The sequence below is a fragment of the Arvicola amphibius genome, chromosome 4 (assembly GCF_903992535.2).
Source record: "Arvicola amphibius chromosome 4, mArvAmp1.2, whole genome shotgun sequence".
Classification (NCBI taxonomy): domain Eukaryota; kingdom Metazoa; phylum Chordata; class Mammalia; order Rodentia; family Cricetidae; genus Arvicola; species Arvicola amphibius.
The window spans coordinates 67,542,058-67,561,938 of NC_052050.1; the positions used below are offsets into that span (position 1 = coordinate 67,542,058).

The 19,881-nt window shown below is 41.5% G+C and overlaps 2 protein-coding genes across 3 annotated transcripts in view; one reads left to right on the plus strand and one right to left on the minus strand.

The window, feature by feature from the left end:
• The first annotated feature begins 3,618 nt into the window (after positions 1-3,618).
• Positions 3,619-19,686, plus strand: Leap2 (liver enriched antimicrobial peptide 2). 2 transcript variants are annotated; one of them, XM_038326523.1, is made up of 3 exons: positions 3,619-3,779; positions 3,937-4,073; positions 18,712-19,686. In XM_038326523.1, exons 1-3 carry the CDS (start codon positions 3,636-3,638, stop codon positions 18,728-18,730), a joined length of 300 nt encoding a protein of 99 aa, XP_038182451.1. In that variant the 5' UTR covers positions 3,619-3,635; the 3' UTR covers positions 18,731-19,686. The 2 variants fall into 2 exon arrangements, with proteins under 2 accessions (XP_038182451.1, XP_038182450.1); XM_038326522.1 differs by lacking the exon at positions 18,712-19,686 and adding an exon at positions 4,323-4,593.
• The window catches only part of Aff4 (AF4/FMR2 family member 4), an 83,046-nt gene continuing 69,241 nt past the window's right edge, over positions 6,077-19,881 (minus strand). Inside the window, exons 15-21 of the mRNA XM_038326521.1 lie at positions 19,594-19,657; positions 19,358-19,494; positions 19,046-19,117; positions 17,843-17,936; positions 15,909-15,952; positions 14,476-14,696; positions 6,077-11,941 (exon numbers count right to left, since the gene is read on the minus strand). Of these exons, the coding sequence (XP_038182449.1) occupies positions 11,814-11,941; positions 14,476-14,696; positions 15,909-15,952; positions 17,843-17,936; positions 19,046-19,117; positions 19,358-19,494; positions 19,594-19,657 (760 nt within the window). The 3' untranslated portion in view covers positions 6,077-11,813. The remainder of the gene's footprint in view (positions 11,942-14,475; positions 14,697-15,908; positions 15,953-17,842; positions 17,937-19,045; positions 19,118-19,357; positions 19,495-19,593; positions 19,658-19,881) is intronic.

Below are 19,881 nucleotides of genomic sequence, written 5' to 3' on the forward strand. Positions count from 1 at the left end.
AGGGACAGGGCTCAGCCATGTGAAGGGTGCTCAGACAGTGACTCTGACCCTACATGACCTGGAGTCTCTTTAGGGACTTGTTCTGTTTGTAGAGATTCACAAAGGATAATGTGAAACGCCCTGCCCCATTCACATAATGAGCGTGCATGCGTACGTGCATGCGTGCGTGTGTGTGCGTGTGTGTATGTGTGCATGCGTGCATGTAAGCAGGAGGTTGATATCAGACATCTTCTGTCACTCTCCACTGTATATTTTGAGACAAGGCATTGAACTTCAAAGATTCAAGCCAGCTCAGCTGGCCACCGAGCCCCAAGGGTCCCTGCTCCACCTCTCGATACAAGGATTGCAGACCTGCTGCCACACCTGGTTTGCTATGTGGTGCTGGTGATCTGAACTTAGGTCTTCCTGTTTGTGTGGCAAGTACTTTAGCAACTGAGCTATCTCCCTGGCTCCTGGAGTCCAGCCTTTTAAGGACAGAGATAGCACTATGGTCCCATGTCTTAGATTCCCATAGCTCTGTTGTTGGCTGTGATGCAACCATTCGCTACATTTAACTCTTTTTGGAAAAGCCCAGGCTTCTGCTCTCACATGGCTCTCCCCTGTGAGCTGCAATCTGGAAAAGAGAGCACTCTTCATTCTGCCGGTATTGTGTTCAGGACATAGACCTACCTAGTACAGGCCCAGACAGTCAAAAAACAAATGCACTTTGACCCTTTGTTGAAATTTTACCTGGAAACCTTTTTTTCCATTTCTAAGACTTTCATCTTTTACTAGGCACCCCCTGCTCAGGGACAACACAAAAGTGTCCCATTGCCACCAAATCTTAATGATCCCCTCTCCACCCTGAAGACATTCAGACAGCTCCTTGTGTTCTCTACCCTTTCTCCTGAATATCCCTGGGATTGTGCCTGGAACCAGCAGACTCTCGCTAGCAAACTGTCTTTCTCTTCTTGTAAATTAACCATTTGGATCCCCAAATGTGCCCATGAGGTCTGAGGCCTCACATCTCACTGTCAGAGCAAAGACTAAAGCTGAAGAGGGGAAGGGTTGGCCTGTGGTCAGACACTCTGCTGTCTGCAGCTCCTGCCTCCTGGTCAAGAGTTCTTGCCTTACAGCTGAAATTAGCGCAGCTGAGGCTTGTGAACTGAAGGAAGGAGCTCGTAGCTCTTCGTTCATTTAATAACATTTGACAGGCGAGGGAGAGCAGATGGATTGTTTAACTTTCAGGCCCAGTGTCGTTTTTCACGGAAAAGGTACAATGGCTGGGAAAACTGGCGTCGGTTGTGCTGAGAGCCTAGGTGCTATTTCACCTCTCAGAGTTTGAGGGGTGCTTTTTTTTTTTTTTTTTTTTTTCTGTAGTACTTGGGATCGAATCTAGAGCCTTGCACATGCCGGACACATACCTGATCGCTGGGCTACTCTCACTACAACTTCCAGCTTCCACAATACCCTTTAAATCCAGCTGCAGGTTGTGTTCACATGTTTAGTAAGTTGCCCCTAACAAGTCATTCCTTGGGAAGAAGAGCTGGCCCACAGATGGCTTGAATCTGGGGGCCTTGGACAATGTTGCAGTCGTGAGAAAGAACGATCTTTTTCCTGAGCCCAGGGCACAGACTTCGGCTCTTTCCTTTGACTGGGCTATGATGAGCTTTAGAAACTACACGAAAGGCTGCCTTGATTTTGCTGAGGGAAAAGGCAGGCCGAAATAGGAGGCTGGGAGAAGAGCCATCTTTTGGATGAGTGGCATGTCACTGAGTGCTGGTGAAGGAGGGCCTGGCACGGAGCCCACAGACCCAGCGGGTTCTAGGACACACATTGTCCAGTCTGCTTATCTAATCATATCTGTGCTTACTCAATGTTCACTGGGTCACCGCACAGCTTCTCCCCACTCTGCAAAGTTCCCACTTGGTCTTCTACTTGAGGTCATCCAGTATATAACCTCATGGGGCAGAAGGGGAGCAGCTGAACTGGTCTGGCATTGGTAGGATTTACTGGTTGGTTGTATTTGGTAGGCGGGTCTAGTCAGCAACTCTTATGCTGGGGAGTTCCCCACCAGACTTCTATTCTCTACAGAGGGCTGGAACCAGGGAAGACAGACCCCCGCCACCCCACTCCCAGCGTGAGGTCCATCACACTTCTCCCTTGGCTAAGAGCAACATTTGCTTGTCTTGGCGTTGGTGACCACACCTCTGCCTGTGGCACGGCAGCAGCTCCTCCATTTTGCTTGGGCAAAAAAACACAAACAGGCTCTTGTCCAAATGTCCAATCATGAAGATGACAAGAGCTTTGTGAAGGGTTTATCAGTGAGACATCAGAGCAGGAAGAGAGAATCTGCTCTGTATTTTATTTGTGTGTGTGTGTGTGTGTGTGTGTGTGTGGTGTGGTATTTCTTATGGTCATAGGGAGATCTAAGCTCCTATGCATGTCCTTACTTTAAATTCAACTTTCCCCCCCCAAACTTTTTTTTTTTTTGAGACAGGGTTTCTCTGTAGCTTTTGGAGCCTGTCCTGGAACTAGCTCTGTAGACCAGGCTGGCCTCGAACTCACAGAGATCCGCCTGCCTCTGCCTCCCGAGTGCAGGGATTAAAGGCATGTGCCACCACCGCCTGGCTCCCCCCCAAACTTATTAAAACACCCATGATTGACCTGAGTGTGGTGGTCCACTTCCAAGAACAGAGCAGGACTTTGAAATTGGTCCAGCCTGGGCTATGCTGTGAGATGTTCTCAAAATCAAAGGTCTTATCACGTAGTACCCATAACATTCAGTACAGTTAAGCGCTGATTTAGGGACCTACAAGGATCTCTATTAAAGCCAACAAATGTTTGGGCTTCAGACACAGCCTAACATCCTCTGCCCCGAGGCTGCTGGAAGATGTGCTCTGCTGAAGACAAAGCCCAGGATTCATTTGGTGGTGTCAGCACACAAGTGTAATGATGCAGCTTTAAGAGTTTCTACTACCTCCTCCCTCGTGTTCTTAAAAACAAAAAGCTATTCATCGTCCATCTGTGGCTCAAGCGGCAGCAGTCGCTCGTCCCCTGGAGGGAAGGCAGAGTTCAGGTTTTTCACAGCCTGGTCTTCACTGAGATGGTGGTGCGGACTGACAGGATGACAGCCCGTTGGTGAGTGGGGGACTGGGACACTGTAGAATGTCGGCTTAAGTATCCTCCCACAGGAGGAATAGAGGCCCACATCCAATTGCCTGTACACAGCAAGTCAGTGGTTTTTTGCCTAGAAAAGCTCAGGGGTCAACATTACTTCATAGATTCATTAGAATTCTATTTTGATTATAATCAACTCACAGTGATATTTTAGGACTTTTTCTTGGTTCGGGAATTGAAGCCACAACATCATGTGCCCTCACCGTTAAACTCCCAGCCTATTTTAGAAGTGTGGCCAGGTTCCTGGTCTCCCTTCTGGATTCACATGGCTTTCAGAGGGAAGGTGGGGAAAATGCTGACTTCTGATAAGATGGGTGTAAGGGTCCAGACCAGCAACATCATCAAAGTCCAGAAGAGGGATCACTAAGTACAATGTGCCTGAAGTGTAGCCTGTGATTACATTCTTTAGGTACACATTAACCTATTAAATCAATCCTGATTACAAACAAACTTTGCCCCTACCTTGCCTGGCAACCATGAAAAAGGCAGACAGATGTCAGCCTATAAAAGGAAACGAGAACTGTCCCCTGGCCTTCAGGCTCCAACATCTTCCTTTTGCCAAGATGCTACAGCTCAAACTCTTTGCAGTGCTCATGACTTGCCTGCTGTTGTTGAGCCAGGTAAGAAAGAATACCTGTGTATGCTGGATATAGTAGCAGCCATGAAATTCTAAGTCAGACTCAGCCCTGAGAAATGCTGTTAAACCTCCTGCAGCCTGGGTGTTTGGCAGAGGGTGGATGCTTTCCAACCTGAAGTGGATATGCCTCTGCTCTATAGGTCAATGGCTCCCCAGTACCAGAACTGAGTTCAGCAAAGAGATCCCGGAGAATGACCCCATTTTGGAGAGGGGTTTCCCTCAGGCCCATTGGTGCTTCATGTCGGGATGATTCGGAGTGTATCACAAGACTATGCAGGTATTTGACAAGCCTGGGTGCAGGGTGGGCCAGAGACCTCTGGGAATCTGGGAGAGGTGAGATTCAAGGGTTAAAGCTGAGACAAGGGTAGGGTGTGCATAGAGATGGCATAGCAAGTTCCATGGAGGAGAGTTCCTTGACAGCCAAGAACCATTCAGGTCCCTAACACTGGGCAGATGAAATGGGAAAGTGGGGGCAGCAGAGGTGGTCCACATCCAATCGTGAACACTTCTTTTCTTTCCCCGCTAGAAAAAGACGCTGTTCTCTAAGTGTGGCCCAGGAGTGATGTCCATACCAGGGGAAAAGTCAGCTCCAACAGTGCTCCGTTATATGGAATATTGGTTAACTGCATTTAAGCGAAGCAACCTTGTGTTTTTAATATTTAAAGACAGATACTTGCTTTAAACTGGTCTCCATTTCTTCTTAGAATGTTGTTGATACATAGACATTGTACATAGACGTAACTAAGTTTGTCAGAGTTTATTTTTCTATAAATACTATTAAATGTCTCAAATCCAAATTCTGGCAGTCTGGAACTGACACTTGACTGACTCACTTTACACAATATAGGAAAGAGCACTCCTGGAGGTGTGGAGAACACCCACTCTTCAACGAATCTTACACCAGGCTTGACAGAGGCAATGCCAACAACAGTCAGTCTGTGTGGAGCAGACCATGGCTCTTTGCTCTGCAAACAACTCTTTAGGCTGGCATGTGCCACCTGAGGACTATAAGAGTTTGTCTATAACTTTATGAACATAAAACAGAAACCAAAGAAAAGCCTGACTTAATATAACAATAAGCTGGGTGTAATGCGAATTCTAATTGGTCTTAATAACAGAAACTCGGAGTCAGATATCGGGGTAAATGCTGAAAAGATCAGAGAAGTAAAGGAGCCCGTCACTAGAGAGACTTTTTACCTCTACCATATCCTCAGTCTGAAGGGAGCAAGACCCTGTCTCCATGAATTCTCAGAGTGAATGCTTTGAGCTCCTGTCTCCTCCCACCTTGTATTCCTCTTTTCCCAGCCATAACCCTTCCTGCCTCCATCTCCCTAGTTCAGGGATTAAAAGTATGTGACTCTCAAATACTGGGATTAAAGGTGTGAGAGCCACACTTCCTGGCTCTGATTCTCTCTCTGATTCTCTGATTCTCTCTCCTCTCTCCCTGTCTCTCTCTCTCCCCCTCCCTCTCTTCCTCCCCCTCCCCCCCTCTCTCTGAGACAAGGTTTCTCTGTGTAACAGTCATAGCTGTCCTGGAACTAGCTCTTGTAGACCAGCCTGCCCTCGAACTCACAGAGATCTGCCTGCCTCTGCTGCCCAAGTGTTGGGATTCAAGGTGTGTGCCACCACTGCCCAGCTGGCTGATTGTCTTATAAACTGGATCAATCTTGTGTAGCCCAGGGTGGCCTTGAACTCACAGAGATCCAGTCGGTCTCTGCCTCCCAAGTGCTGGGATTAAAGGTGTGTGCCACCACTGCCTGGCCTCTATGGTTAACTAGTGGCTAGTTCCCCATTCTGATCGTCAGACAAGATTTGTTAAAGCACAAACAAAATATCACCACAGCTGGGCATGATGGAACATACCTTTAATTCCAGTACCAGGGAGGTGGAGGCAGAGGCAGGTGGGTCTGCTGATTCAAGGCTAGCCAGGTCTGTATCATGAGTTCCAGGCTAGTCAGGCTACAAAGTGAGAACCTGTCTCAGAAAAACAAAAACAAAATTCAACAAATAAATAGTTAAAATAAATAAATAACAAATGAAACAATAATAGTCTATGTTTCAAGAGCATACAAAAGGGGTTGAAGATTTCCATTGGTGCAGGACAGTTGATATCCATGGATAAGGACCTATGGCCATGAGTACAAAATTTCTGTACCCAGAAAATGAGACCTATGCTGGTGTGATGAGACCATTACAGAGTAAGACTGGACTCTAAGATACAAAAGAGCAACTCTAAGAGAAAATCACAGTAGGAGCTGAAGAAGTGAGAGCACATGCATATAAACATTATACAGAAAAGCTATCTGATATTTATTAAACTTAGTTTCTCCAGCTATGGTTTGGCATTATACAAAGCATCGTAATGACACAGTAGAGTTAAAAAGAGTTTTACAAATTGAAATGTGATACCCTTGTCTCCAAATATTTTAATTGCCATAAATTTGTTTAAAAATACACATTAAACGCATGTTTGACACTCTAAACTTTCTATAATCTCAATACCACAAAATACATATAATATACTATACAGATGTGGAAAATCTAGTTAGTATATAATACTTTGCTCACCATTAACAGCTTATTATGTGAAATGCACATACTGACTTAGAAATCCTAGCTTTTGAGCCCCAAAGTACCTCTGAAATTTAATGTATTGCAACAAATAAAAATCACAGTATATAATTGAAATTTTGGTTGAAAGTGTCAGATGCCTAGATATTATGGATAAAAGAAACGTAAGACAAAGATTGGATCATGTACAAGATGAAGCCTCCATCAGCAACAGTGCCTTTCTGCAGAGGCAATAGGCCTGTACTTTATCAGTCGTGTTACTTTCCCTCCAAACCCTCCCCAAATAGCAAACCATTATTTACCAAATGATTTTAATTTCAAATAAAAAGATCTTCAATAAATATATAAGCATTTCCATCCTCCATATATAAAACTTCTCAAAATCATTCAAAACGGAGGCTAGGTAGAAATTTCCCTAAGTGTGCTTACCAACTAGGCATCTGGCCCTCAAGTGTGGCCTTTGCAGGCCCTGCCAAGTGAGTCAGCGCTGTTGGTGAGCCCCACCCCATCCCAGTACTGTTGAATGCTCATGTCAGTGATGTGCCAGGTGTGTGCATAATGGGGACACCTCTGAGACAACAACAAGCTCAACAATACAGAAGCCATGGCATTGGTTTGAAAGATAGCACTTCCAAACTGATGTCTTCCAGAGAGGTACAGAACAGGCAGAAACCCAGTGGCTAAAAGCTGAGAAGGAAGCTAACACAGAAGCAGCAAGGTCAAAGCCAAATATTACAAGGATTTCTGGGTGGGAGCTTGTCCACGCTCTTCTGAGAGCTTTCTCCGGGTTTAAGGATGAAGAGTTCTGCTTAGCTGAGCAACGGCAGCAAGGAGAGAGGTACGTGCGGACAGTCCTGAAAATCAACTTCTTAAAAAGTTAGTTATTTAAGCTGAAACCTCTAACTTTGTTGAGACTTCACCCAAACACCTTGTTCTAAATTCCATCTACAAAACAGGTGTAGCTTCTGTTTCCATCCCCTGCTCAGGAGACAGCCAGTTCTTTTTAATTAACATGTGAACAGGAGTTCTGCAGACCAACATCCTCTTTCTCAGTTTCTCTAGTAGTGCAAGCTAGTCTCAACTGACAATCTGAGTGCTAGAATTCAAGCATGCACCACCACACCTTGTTCACCAAATAACTTTTATTTATTTCTTGGAGAGTGGGTCTCAGTAGCTCAGGCTCACTACTCAGCAAAGGCTGACCTTTGCATCAGGGTATGCACCAGCATTCCTGGCCTTCTCTAATCTTAAGGACTTTTGTTACTTGCTGGCTTGATTTCAGGGCCTGAAAGTCGAAGCTCAATGCCTCCACTCATAAGTATGTGAAAGGTACATTCGCCAATGTGACAACTGGGCCTTCTCAGTGCATCTTCCCAGTCATTCGTTACTTTTTCTGCTGATTTTACTCACAGCAACACTAGGTGTGAAATACTACTGGAAAAAGTCTGCCTCTCCAACTGAGATGTGAAGATGGATGGGATTTGTGTTCCACATCCTAAGGGAACATGAGATACAGGAGTCTATGGACTTGAACAAAGTGCTCTGGCTCCCCAAGTCACTTAGGTTTAGTCTGACTATCACCACCCAGCCTAAAACAGGCATCCTCAGTAGATGTCCTTGGGACCCAGACACCTATAGACTCCTATAAACCAAAATATACAATGAAGCCATTTTGTTCAATTAGCTATTGGAAAATTAAAATCTTTCCCACCCTGTAAGAGCCCTATTACACTACAGAAGGGCTCGAATATATTTTAAAAGTTAATTTACTACAAATCATAGTAATTAAGCTTTAACAATCTAAAGGAATACACATTGCACCCTTGAATGTTAATATTCAAGGTGCCAAGAACAAAGTGTCTTAGATCAATTTAATAAATAATGTGGAAATAGTTGCACTAAGCTAAAATACTAAACACACACATTTGACAAACTAATTCCATGTTTTCATACATACATACGTACATATATATAAAGTGTGTATGTGTACATAATTTTAAGATCCAAAGTTGCATACCCTCAGACCTAGAAGAGTGCACAGCATCCCCCTTCTCAACTGAGCTAGGCATCATCTAATGGAGCTATTTAACTGGCTGCACTACAAACTCCTCTGAGCACTGGCCTCAGGCAGTGCTTATACTTCTGACAAGAACCTTTGTAGGCCTGGCTACACAATGCAAGCTCATTCATTAAACATCAATGTACCAAAGTTTCAGCGGTTAAATACAAATGATGCTGCCTAATCTAGCTGATTAAATCTTTAATTAAAAAAACAAAGAACAATTTAAATTTAAAAACAAAACAACAACAACAAAAACAACAACAGCTACTCTAAAGCCACAAGTGTGTCATTCAAAGTGCAGCCCAGATGCCTATAAATCCCTAGTGCAAGAGCTTCCCAGAAAAACAGGCAAGTGTGGGCGCGTGCACACATTACTCTGAATTGTTTTAATATTGGAGAATTAAATCAATAGAGGTCAATCTTCTTCCTTCAGCAGCAATATTTGTGAATATATTTGAAAGCTCACTGATAATAATAAAGTGACTTCAAAACTTCTTGCCCAGAAAAAGGTGTTACTGAGCAAGGAAAGGGCTGGGTGCTCTCCAGTAAGCATGGGGCATGGGCGAGGCTGTGTAATCTTGAATGCCCAGAGGGGAGTGCTCCCCATAGCCCAGTCTCTCCCAGGCAGGATGACTGTGACAGCTCCCTCACTGCAATCATGTGAGATGCCTGTCCAGAGTCTAATGGTGCACGCTGCTGCCTCCTGGAACAGGAGTGTGATCTTAGAGCAGTGAACTGAGTATTAAAGATAATTGCTATTTCTAGTACTAACTATACACTGAATACAAGTTTCAGACTACGTTTTAAATGGCTAAAAACCACTGAGGGCACCTACTGAGAAGGGAGGAATGGTCACTTGTAAAGGAGTCAAGGTATGTGCTGGACATGACTGACACAGAATGTTTGAGAAAAGACACAGAGAAGAAAGTGTATGCTCACACACTATGACATCAAAAATTCAATTACTTAGGATCGGATTTTGATCCATTGCCCATTTCTACCTGGTGGGGAAAATCCTCCACAATGAAAGGCTTAATAATTTCATTCTCCAAGAATTGACAGTTTTAAAGAGAAAAAACCTTAAAGCAGCACCATAAAACACATAGGAAACTCTGCTTTAACACAACATCAGTGTTACTCCAGAATGTGTTTGCCACCTTGCAGGACACACAGACCAGAGCTGGAAAGCAGAGGCCAGCACTGCAGCTGCTAAAGTCTAAAAGCCCAAAGGGCACTTGTTCCACTTCTAAGACCTCCCTGAAGTTAAGGAGCCAGAGTGAGAGAGAAGAGGCAAGGACAGGACACACAACTGTTAGACCATGTAAGTTACTAGCACAAGAGAGGAGACAATGGCCTCTGAAGAAAAAGTATTTCTTAAACACACTACAATTAAATTAGAAAGGTATCAGAGGCAATTTCTCCAAGGGAAAAATGTTATATTCAGCGTAAGCTATAGATATCAACCCTCAATGGTATGTAAAAATAATGAGGTACAAAGCAATTAAGCTCTGTGAATATGAGACTGCAGGACAAAGTCCACTATCTTTAGAAACAGGTGGTGAGAGAGACTAGAAGAGAGGACTCTCAACACCGCTGGATGTGAAGATATTCTCTCCCTCTTCCCCTTTCCCATTTTAAGTCTGAACAATCATCTGCTAATAACAGGGATTTTTTTTCCTCCCCAACTGGCTGGATTTTTGGAATGAGAAGGAAAAGCCATTTTCTGAAGCAGCATTATACCCAATTGATTACACTAAGTCAGGTACCAAAGCACTAGCTTTTCTGAAGGGATCTACCTTAATGGGATTCTAAAGGAAGATTTAAAATCAAAGAGAATTTAAAATTATTATTGTAGAGGACCAACCATGCATGGCTAATCTGGTCCCAGCATAAAACTTTATCTGTAAACAATCTGTAGAGTTATCATTTAAAGTTAAGATTTAAGGCACACCAGACATGACGGGGTCACTAAAAAGAAGGAAGAGAGACATTCCTCATCCTTCACTGCTATACGCACCTTGTTGGGAACAGTAGTTTGATAAGGAATTGTTACAGAGCTGGCTTCCTAAGCACTACCCCTATTACTTTCCCCTTTCCAAGAGAGCTCATAATGAGCCAAGTTAGGTACTCTCCTAATATGAATTTTCTTTTTTAATGTGACAAGGTCTCATGTAGCCCAGGCTAGCCCCAAACTCAGTGTCTAGCTTTATGTAGCCTGTCACCACTACCCAGTGCTGGGATTACAGGCACGCACAACCATGCCCAGCTGCTACTGTGAGTTTTCTGATCCCGTCAGAAGCATACATCATTGATGAGGATCTGCGGAAAGAGAAATTCATCATCTCCACATTAGACATTGTGACACCTCCTTCCAAGCTCCAGTTACTGCATGGTCATATCTGAGCATCATAATCTCTCCACCATAGGGGAGATCTACAGACGTCAACCTTCGAACATTACCAATGAAACAGGCTGCGACCTTCAGAAACTGGATTACTGTTTTCTGCTCATTTTTAGGAGTAACTTACTCTGTTTCAATGAAGTGTCAAATGAGTAAAACAAACAAAAAAAGAATACAAGGTTTTGATAAACCCACAGTTTTAGATTGTCCTTTATGAAGCCATTCAGTATAATGTGCTTCTCCCAGCAAGTCTATCTGCTTTTCTGTAATGCATTAGATGCAATGTAGTCACCTTGTGATTGCTAGTGTTACTAACACACATTCACAGTTTTGAAATAATGCATATCAAACCAGACCCACTTTGCTTTTGCACCCATGTAGAATGCCATCTTCTCATGTTTAAGTGACTTTTCACATGTGGAAGAGCATCCTTAATACCAAGCATAAATCCTACAATAGTAAAACTGTAGTAAGACTTGAAATAACATTAGATAATTAGCTACAGAAAGAACATGTCCTGTCATGGACAAGTCAACTCTTATTTTAGAAAATATTAAGTAACACAGCTCCCCAAATATATAAATAAAATGCCTACATTAAATTTATGCTAAATAAATCAACAGAATAAATTTATAGGCAGAAATAACTAAGCTTTAAACAAGCTCCAGTATGGGAACTTGAAAAACTGAAAATAAATAGAATTTTACTTGATTATTTATGAACTGTAACTGGAATTCCAATTACTGAAACCATCTTGCTGATGTACTGCAGGTTTAGAAGCATTTAAATACTTGTCACATTGGGAATATTGAAAGGGTCAATTGATATGATGGCTTTGGGTTATAAGAAACAAAAACATAAACCAAAAAGGAGAAAACCATTCCTCATTCTTAGTGTCGACTAGGTGGTGTGTTATGGCAGTTTTCCTTTGTGATGTGACACAGTGTTGTGGGAAAATCAGAGGCAACGAGAATATGTTCAGTTCAAGATATCAACTTGGCATCCTGCCGAAGCCAGTGCAGTCCCTGCCGGGTGTAACGAGCCAGATCTGTCATGATGCTTGCATTAAAGATGAGAGGACCCATCACTTTGTCCAGTTCAGCAAAGAATTCTAGAAAATTAAAAACATTCAGTAAGTATCATACATTCTTTTGAATCACTGATTTTTCTGTAAAATAGCATGTCTCCCACATTAAAGGCCTCAAGGATCTCTCAAGTTCCTGATGTTATGCATCAGTTTAAAGAGAACGCAGTTATGAATTCCAAGATGAAGTACCTCTGATAAAGATGGTCAACTGCTACACATTAAGATAGAGTACCAGTGGATTACTCAAAGCAATCTGTATGTGTTAAGTCTGTGCAGCAGTGGTAGAAAGCAGTCTTTGCAGGATTCCCATACTAGCCCCTGTGTAGCTCCATGACAGCCTATAACCAACCTTTCTGCTATAATCAGAAGTTTAAAAATTTACAGGATGGAAATAAAAGTATTCTTCCTAAGTGAACAACAACAACAACAACAACAAAGGCAGAATATTGCTGGTAGTTTTTCATTTCTTTCCCCCCCTTAGATAGTTTCACGTAGCCCAGGCTAGCCCAAACTCCTTATAACCAATGATAACCCCAAACTCTCAATCCTCACTGCTTTCTGCTCCCAACTGCTGGAATTATACAGGCGGGCACCACCATGCCTGGCACATAATGAATTTTCTATTTCCTAATAATGGACCTAGGCAACGGTCAACATGGATGTCAAAAGTGTAAGTTAAAGTTTAATAGGAAATGTTTCATGCTCATCAGAGTGGCACTACATAAATAATCTATTGACACTAAAAATTAAAAAATAAAAAAAAGGACATGGTTTTTCTATGTAGTTCAGACTGATTTCCAACTTAGAATCTTTTTTTTTTTTTTTTTTTTTTTTTTTTTTTTTTTTTTTTTTTTTTTTTTTTTTGGTTTTTCGAGACAGGGTTTCTCTGCAGCTTTAGAGCCTGTCCTGGAACTAGCTCTTGTAGACCAGGCTGGCCTCGAACTCACAGAGATCCGCCTGCTTATCTTTCTGCCTCAGTCTTCCAAGTTCTGGGACTACAGGCCTACTTACCATGCCCAGATCTAATGAAGTTCTTTCTCCTTCCTTCCTTCCTTCCTTCCTTCCTTCCATTAGTTTTTTTTTTTTTTTAAAGACAGAATTTCTCTGTTGTATAGCCCTGGATGTCCTGAAACTCTCTTTGGAGACCAAGCTGGCTTCAAACTCAGAGAGATTCACAAGCCTTTGCCTCCCAAGTGTTGGGATTAAAGGCATGCACTACTACTGCCTGGCTCAGGTCTAATAAAGGTAATAACAATAAAGGGTAAATACTATTCTAATAAGATGTACCACTTAGAACATATTATTTAAATACTGAAGTAATCTAATCAATAAAAAGGAAATAAAAGAGACAAGAACAAATGCAATGACAGCATGAGGAAGTAAGCAGTTCGCAGAATGAGACAGTCTATGATTCAGTTTCTTCTCAACATTGATGGCATGACCAAATGAGGAGGAAATGGGTAGAGAGCATATGAAGAGACTAACAAAATGCAGCATTTAGACTGTGCTTGGATCCTATATGAAACAAATCCAACTGCTGTATTTTTTAATGGTTCTCCCTTTTACAATTATCTGTTTGTCTGTGCGTATATCACAGTATACTATGTTGAGTTAGAGGAAAACTGTGTGATGTGAGATTTTCCTCTGTATGCTGTGAATATGTTTTATTGCCATTGGTTGAGGAAGAAGCTGCTTTAGGCCAATGGCTTAACTGAGTAAAGCAATGCAGAAATTCCAAGCAGATAGAGGAGAGAGTAGGCAGAGTCAGAGAGATGCCATATAGCTGCTGGAGAAGAAAGATGCACTGGTACGGGTAAACCACAAGCTTTGTGGTAAAATACAAAATAATAGAAATGGGTTAATTTAAGATTAACCTAGCTAGACATATACTTAAGCTATTGGCCAAACAGTATTGCAATTAATATAGTTTCTGTGTGATTATTTTGAGTCTGGGTAGCTGGGAAACAAATGAGCAGCCTCTGACTACAACTGTGGGGAGCCAGTTCTCTCTTTCCACCAAGTGGGTCCTAGGGTTTGAATTCAGGCTTGGTGGCAAGCATCATTACCTACTGAACCATCTAGCAGACCCAGCTATTATATTGTTTAAGGTATATTGAGACTATAGGGAAAAATTGATGGTAGACAAGGTGCTACCTACTGAGCTACATTCAACATGCCAGAATAGATGCATTTTTGTCTTACACCATGAACTACTTCTATTTTAGCTTGTGTAACCAGTTTACACAAGAGTGGTTTGTCTGAGTTCCTTCCCATGTATAAGTCCATCTATTCCCTGTCCTTCATACTAGAAACCAAACCCAGGGCCTTATGCATGCTGGGCAAGAAATCTAACAAGGAGCTATGCACAGCCCAAGGGTATTTTTAATCAATGTCTAGTCACATTTAGTATGTGACTAATCAAAGAAGGCTATTGGCAAACTGATTATGATTCCCTCTAAAACCACAAGATAAAGTAAATGTTCTCCACATAGTTAACTAAATCATAAAAGTTTCTTTTAACAATTCCATCCTCAAAGTTTATTCAGAGCCCAACAAACCTTTTTGTTCTTTGGAAAGCTGTTCAGCTTGGTCCCAAATTTCAGTGGCATAGAGGAAGTTAGATGTAACCTGGACGTAGCTTGCTGCCATCTGGTGGATCTTCTGTGGAATAGTCACTGAAGAACCACTTGCTGAAGCACTACTGCCCCCAGAAGAGTAACTTCCAGAATTGCCCGGTGACAGCTTTGGAGAGACAGGGGAAGGCATCCCAACAGCTTTGCTACACACAAAGAGAGAGGATGATTATTCACACGCACATAGTAAGCACTACGAAATTAGCACACTACAGGTTAGAAGGTCATCCAGGTCTTGAAATACTGTCTCAAAAGGACAAATTAAAAAGGCTGAGGATGAGGACATAGTTCAGTAAAAGAATGCTTGCTTAGGGGCTGGAGAGATGGCTCAGTGGTTAAGAGCACTGACTCTTCTTCCAGAGGTCCTGAATTCAATTCCCGGCAACCACATGGTGGCTCACAACCAACTGTAATGAGATATGGTGCCCTCTTCAGGGGTGCAGGTACACATGCAGGCAGAGTATTGTATTCATAATAAATAAATAAACAAATCTTAAAAAAAAAAAAAAAGAAAAAGAAAGCTTGCTTAGTAAGCAAAAGGCCTGGGTTTTATCTCAGCCCTAGGGATGGGTAGACAAAGGAAAATAAGATGGAATGTTCAACTCACATCAATACAAGAACTCAACAAATAGACTCATAAAATGTAAAAAATTTCGTGGCATTTGTTTCATTTTGGGGTATAGGTGAGAGGGGAGTCTATGTGGGAATGGAAGATAAATCACACCCATGCCACTATACTCTGGCAATGCCAAGATCTGAGTGAAGTTAAAACCACTGTAACAAGCTGGGCGGTGGTGGCGCACGCCTTTAATCCCAGCACTTGGGAGACAGAGGCAGGCGGATCTCTGTGAGTTCGAGGCCAGCCTGGTCTACAAGAGCTAGTTCCAGGATAGGCTCCAAAGCTACAGAGAAACCCTGTCTTGGAAAAAACAAAACAAAACAAAAACACTGTAACAAATCTAAATAACTCTGAAATCAAACTGAGAATTGAGGTACCATTAAAAACTCAAAATATCTCAAGATACCTGGGGGCTAGTGAGATGGCTCGGGGTAAGGGTTGCCACCAAGCCTGACATCTATAGGTGACATGTTTCATTTCAAACTTTTTAAAAATTATGTTCATTATATTTTAAATTACTAAAATAGGAAAGAATAACTTAAAAACACTTCTCTAGAACTATAACTCAGTGGGAGAGCCTGCAAAAAGCCTTTGGTTCAATTCTAAAGATCAAAAAATTAAAAATTTTAAATACTTTACCAGAGATTTTAATATAAGTAGCAATCACTTTGTTATTTATTCTACTCTGATCCATAAATAAATTCATCAAAAATATTTCAGAGAACAAAATTGTACCTACCTCCCCAAGCCAGGTGAAGGTGCTTGAGAATTACTGTAAGAATTCTGCAGGGAAAAATAAATTTGTTTAACAGCAATATTATACACACACACACACACACACACACACACACACACACACACACACACACTTTTAAGAATTAGATATCGTCAAAAGTAATGGGCTAGGGTTGATCTTAAGGACTTTATAATTGCTGGGTGGTGGAGGTGCATGCCTTTAATCCCAGCACTCAGAAGCAGAGGCAGGTGGATCTCTGTGAGTTTGAGGCTAGCCTGGTCTATAGAGCAAGTTTCAGGAGAGTCAGAACTGTTACACAGAATAATTTCTGTCTTGAAAACAACAACAACAAAAGCCTTATAATTATCCTTGGCTACCCAGCCAGTCTGAGGTCATCTTAGACTATATGAGGCTCTATCTCAGGAAAGAGTGGGGGCTAGAAGGATGGCTCAGAAGTTAAGAACTGCTGTTGCTAGCTGGGCAGTGGTGGTGCACACCTTTAATCCCAGCACTCAGGAGTCAGAGGCAGGAGGATCTTTGTGAGTTCGAGTCCAGCCTGGTCTACAAGAGCTAGCTAGTTCCAGGACAGGTTCCAAAGCTACAGAGAAACCCTGTCTCGAAAAACCAAAACAAACAAACAAACAGGAAAAAAAAAAAAAAAAAAACAGCTGTTGCTTTTCCAGAGGACCTGAGTTTGGATCCCAGAACCCAAGTTCCAGCTCCAGAAAATCTAGGTCCTTCCTCTGGCCTCTAGGAACAAATGGATGGACACTAATTCTCTCTCAAATAAATCTTTAAATGTTTTAATTTTTTTTTTTTTTTTTTTGTACAGGCGTTTTGCCTGGTATCCTCAAAGGCCAGAAGGGGGTGAAAGATCCTGTGGAACATAGACAGCTGTAATCAGCCATGTGAATCCTGGGAATTGAACCTGGGTCTTTGTATTTTTTTCTTCCCTGAGACAAGGTTTCTCTGTGTAGTTATGGCTGTCCTGGGAACTCATTCTGTAGACCAGACTGGTCTCGAAATCACAGAGACCCATCTGCCTTTGCATCAAGTGCTGGGATTAAAGGTATGCACCACCAACGCCTGACGAACCTGGGTCTTTTGAGAGGGCAGTCAGTGCTCTTAACCACTAAGGTATCTCTCCAGACCAATTGATCTTTAAAAACAACAATAAACATTTAAAAGCAACAAAGTGTGTGTGGGTATGAATACATAACAGAAAAAAGTTATTAAGTGAGTTAGGTTCTAGAAGATTTCAAAGATGATACAAAGGAACGAGTAACAGAGATGGATGAAAGGAAACAAAAAAGACACAGGGAAATGAGCCATATTATATACAAAAACAGACGAAAAATAGAACACACATGCCCCATCTAGGTTGTTTATGGAGGAGTTCAGGCAAGGAATAAGAGATATTTGAGGCCAGACCTTGTGCCTGTAGGCAACAGTGAGTTATGGAGGGGTTCTAAAGTCCTGACTACAGCAGGGTTTGTGGATAATCTATATGGTACTGGCTTGAAATTTAAAAAAAAAAAAAAAGACATTTTAGAAGGCGACAATAACTTTGTCTGGGCTGGGTGTGTGGTTCTGTGGCTAGGCACTCGCTTAGCATGTACAAGACCTGGGTTCAATCTCTAGTAATATAATGAACAAAACAATACAAGATAACATTCTGAAGAAGGGTGGAGGTGGAAATGAAAAGAACATGTCTGAGTATAGATATGACTGTTATATACAGTTATGAAAATCTATAAACCAATATACACATTTGAAGGCTTTTCCAAGAAAGCACAAGCATATCTGAGAATTTTCAGGCAATAATTAGTTTGTTCATCTCCTGTTAAGTTTTGCCTAAATATGAGAGCATCTCTAGACAGGGATAAGTAGCTTTGCACATTTTGTATCCTAGGCAACAGACTGTTACACATACTTACCTTAAGGTGCTCAGTCAGCGTTTTGGAGTATTTCAGAGCATTCTCCTTCTTCAGTTTGAACAGTCTCAGGTACAGCAATGACTGGCATCTCAGGCTAGGCAATGGGAAAAGGCAGTGTATTTAGATATGGCTACATGTACAAGCAATCTTTTATTGTATAGAAATAAAGAACTGGCTTCACACAAGCAACCATGGCCTAGGGTCAGCATTACCTCTTAGACAAAACCACAAGGTCAGATTAATACGGAACATACCCTAAGAAAAGGAAAGTAACTCAGAAACTTAGGACTAACATCCCATTAGGCATTGACATTTAAAATTAAAACTATACCAACATAACAAAAATACTTTTAAAAAGTTAAAAGCTGAAAGTAGAAAACTGAAATATTAATATTACAAGTATGATGGAACATCCCAACCTTCAAGCGCACAGTTTAGCCCACATAATTATTGCTCCTGTCCACACACCCACTAAAGCCCACTTTCACATTCACTGGTCTTTCTGCTCTTTAAGAGCTTTCTTCACATTCTTTCCCACCATCCAGTCCTTGACTACACTGTAACCTCCAGAACAAGTCTCCTGATCCTCTACTTTACAGAGTAAGAGGATTTTTTTTTTTGAGACAGGGTCTCTATTTTATGTCTTCCTAGATGTCCTGAAACTTGTTATATGTAGACCAGGCTGGCCTCAAACTCAGAGATCTACCTGCCTCTGCCTCCTGGGATCAAAGGTGTGTTCATATATTCATGTGATTGATTAGTTTCTGTCTCTCCACACTGGAGTATAGACTCCATAATGGGCAGTATAATGTCAGACTTAGTCCAGAGCTGCATTTCTTTTTTCTTTCTTTCTTTTTCTTTTTTTTCAGAGCTGCATTTCTAGTATAAACACAGTGCATGGTCAAGTATGCAATTCGAATAAGTGAACAGATGACTTCTCTTTGAGACAAAGCAACAAGAGCATATACAGAAAGGAGATTCTAGAAAAGCTGCCCCTTGACTCCATGGAGGGCTCTAACTAATACTGCAGCACTTTCAGCAAGAGGACTGTGGATCAGAGAATGACAGGAGCTAAAATCTTCCTGTTTGACTGCTAAGAAAAGATTTTGTGGAAGACTGTTTCAAGGATAATACTTAAAAAAGCACACACAGCACAATTCATCAAGGACTGTCTGTCACCCAGCAAAAATACACAACACTTACCAAAGTACTGTGAGTCTCTTGTCTGCAGCTGTAGCATCTGGTGCCAAATAATTCTTTAGTTTCATAGTATATCTATGAGTTGAGATAAAAAATGAGCGACAAATAGAACAGGCTATTTCACCTTGATCTTACAACTTCCTATATTCTCAAAATATCAGAATCAAACTTAAATAAATCACCCACTAAAATTCTTCCCTAAGGAAAATGGAACACTAAACATCTTCCCAGTTCACAATATTCAGTTAATTAGATAATTAAATAACAATAATAAATGATAAAGTTACTCCATTGAAACTCCGAGATCCCACTTACTTGATGAGCTCTACCGTGTCTGAGTACATCGGGAATGGGGACTTGGATTCCTGAGCGTTCTTCTCTAATGCATTCCCACACTCAATGAAAGACACTACAGCATCAAGGTAGTATACTGCTTTCTCAAACCTATCAGACTAAAGGAGAACGGTGCTGAGTAAAGACGCGATGCAAGGATAAAAAGCAGGAAGGACACAGCAGCCTAACAAATCACATCAGGAAGAACATTTACGTACCAAAGCATCTGCATTATGTTTGAGTTTTTTTGCTTCTTGTAAATAATGGTCTGCTGAGTAATTTCTGCAAAATAAATTTTCTTTATAAACAAAGAGTGAACATTTCCTAAGATAGTAAGTTAATCTATATCTTAAAGCTTTCACATTCTCAAGAAGTAATTATCAAACATTTCAGTCTTCTGAGCAATATATATAAAGAACATAAATTATGTGTTACTATGACAAATCTACTGAAGCACACAGAGATCAAGTTCCCTAGTATTAAACACTAACTTGTTAAAAGAAACA

What these genes read in the sequence shown, in the direction of transcription:
- Leap2 (XM_038326522.1), top strand. Translation starts at nt 3,636, where the DNA reads ATGAAAAAGGCAGACAGATGTCAGCCTATAAAAGGAAACGAGAACTGT. An exon ending in GCCTGCTGTTGTTGAGCCAG is followed by an intron (nt 3,780 to 3,936) that starts GTAAGAAAGAAT and finishes TCTGCTCTATAG; the next exon opens with GTCAATGGCTCCCCAGTACC. An exon ending in TGTATCACAAGACTATGCAG is followed by an intron (nt 4,074 to 4,322) that starts GTATTTGACAAG and finishes TTTCCCCGCTAG; the next exon opens with AAAAAGACGCTGTTCTCTAA.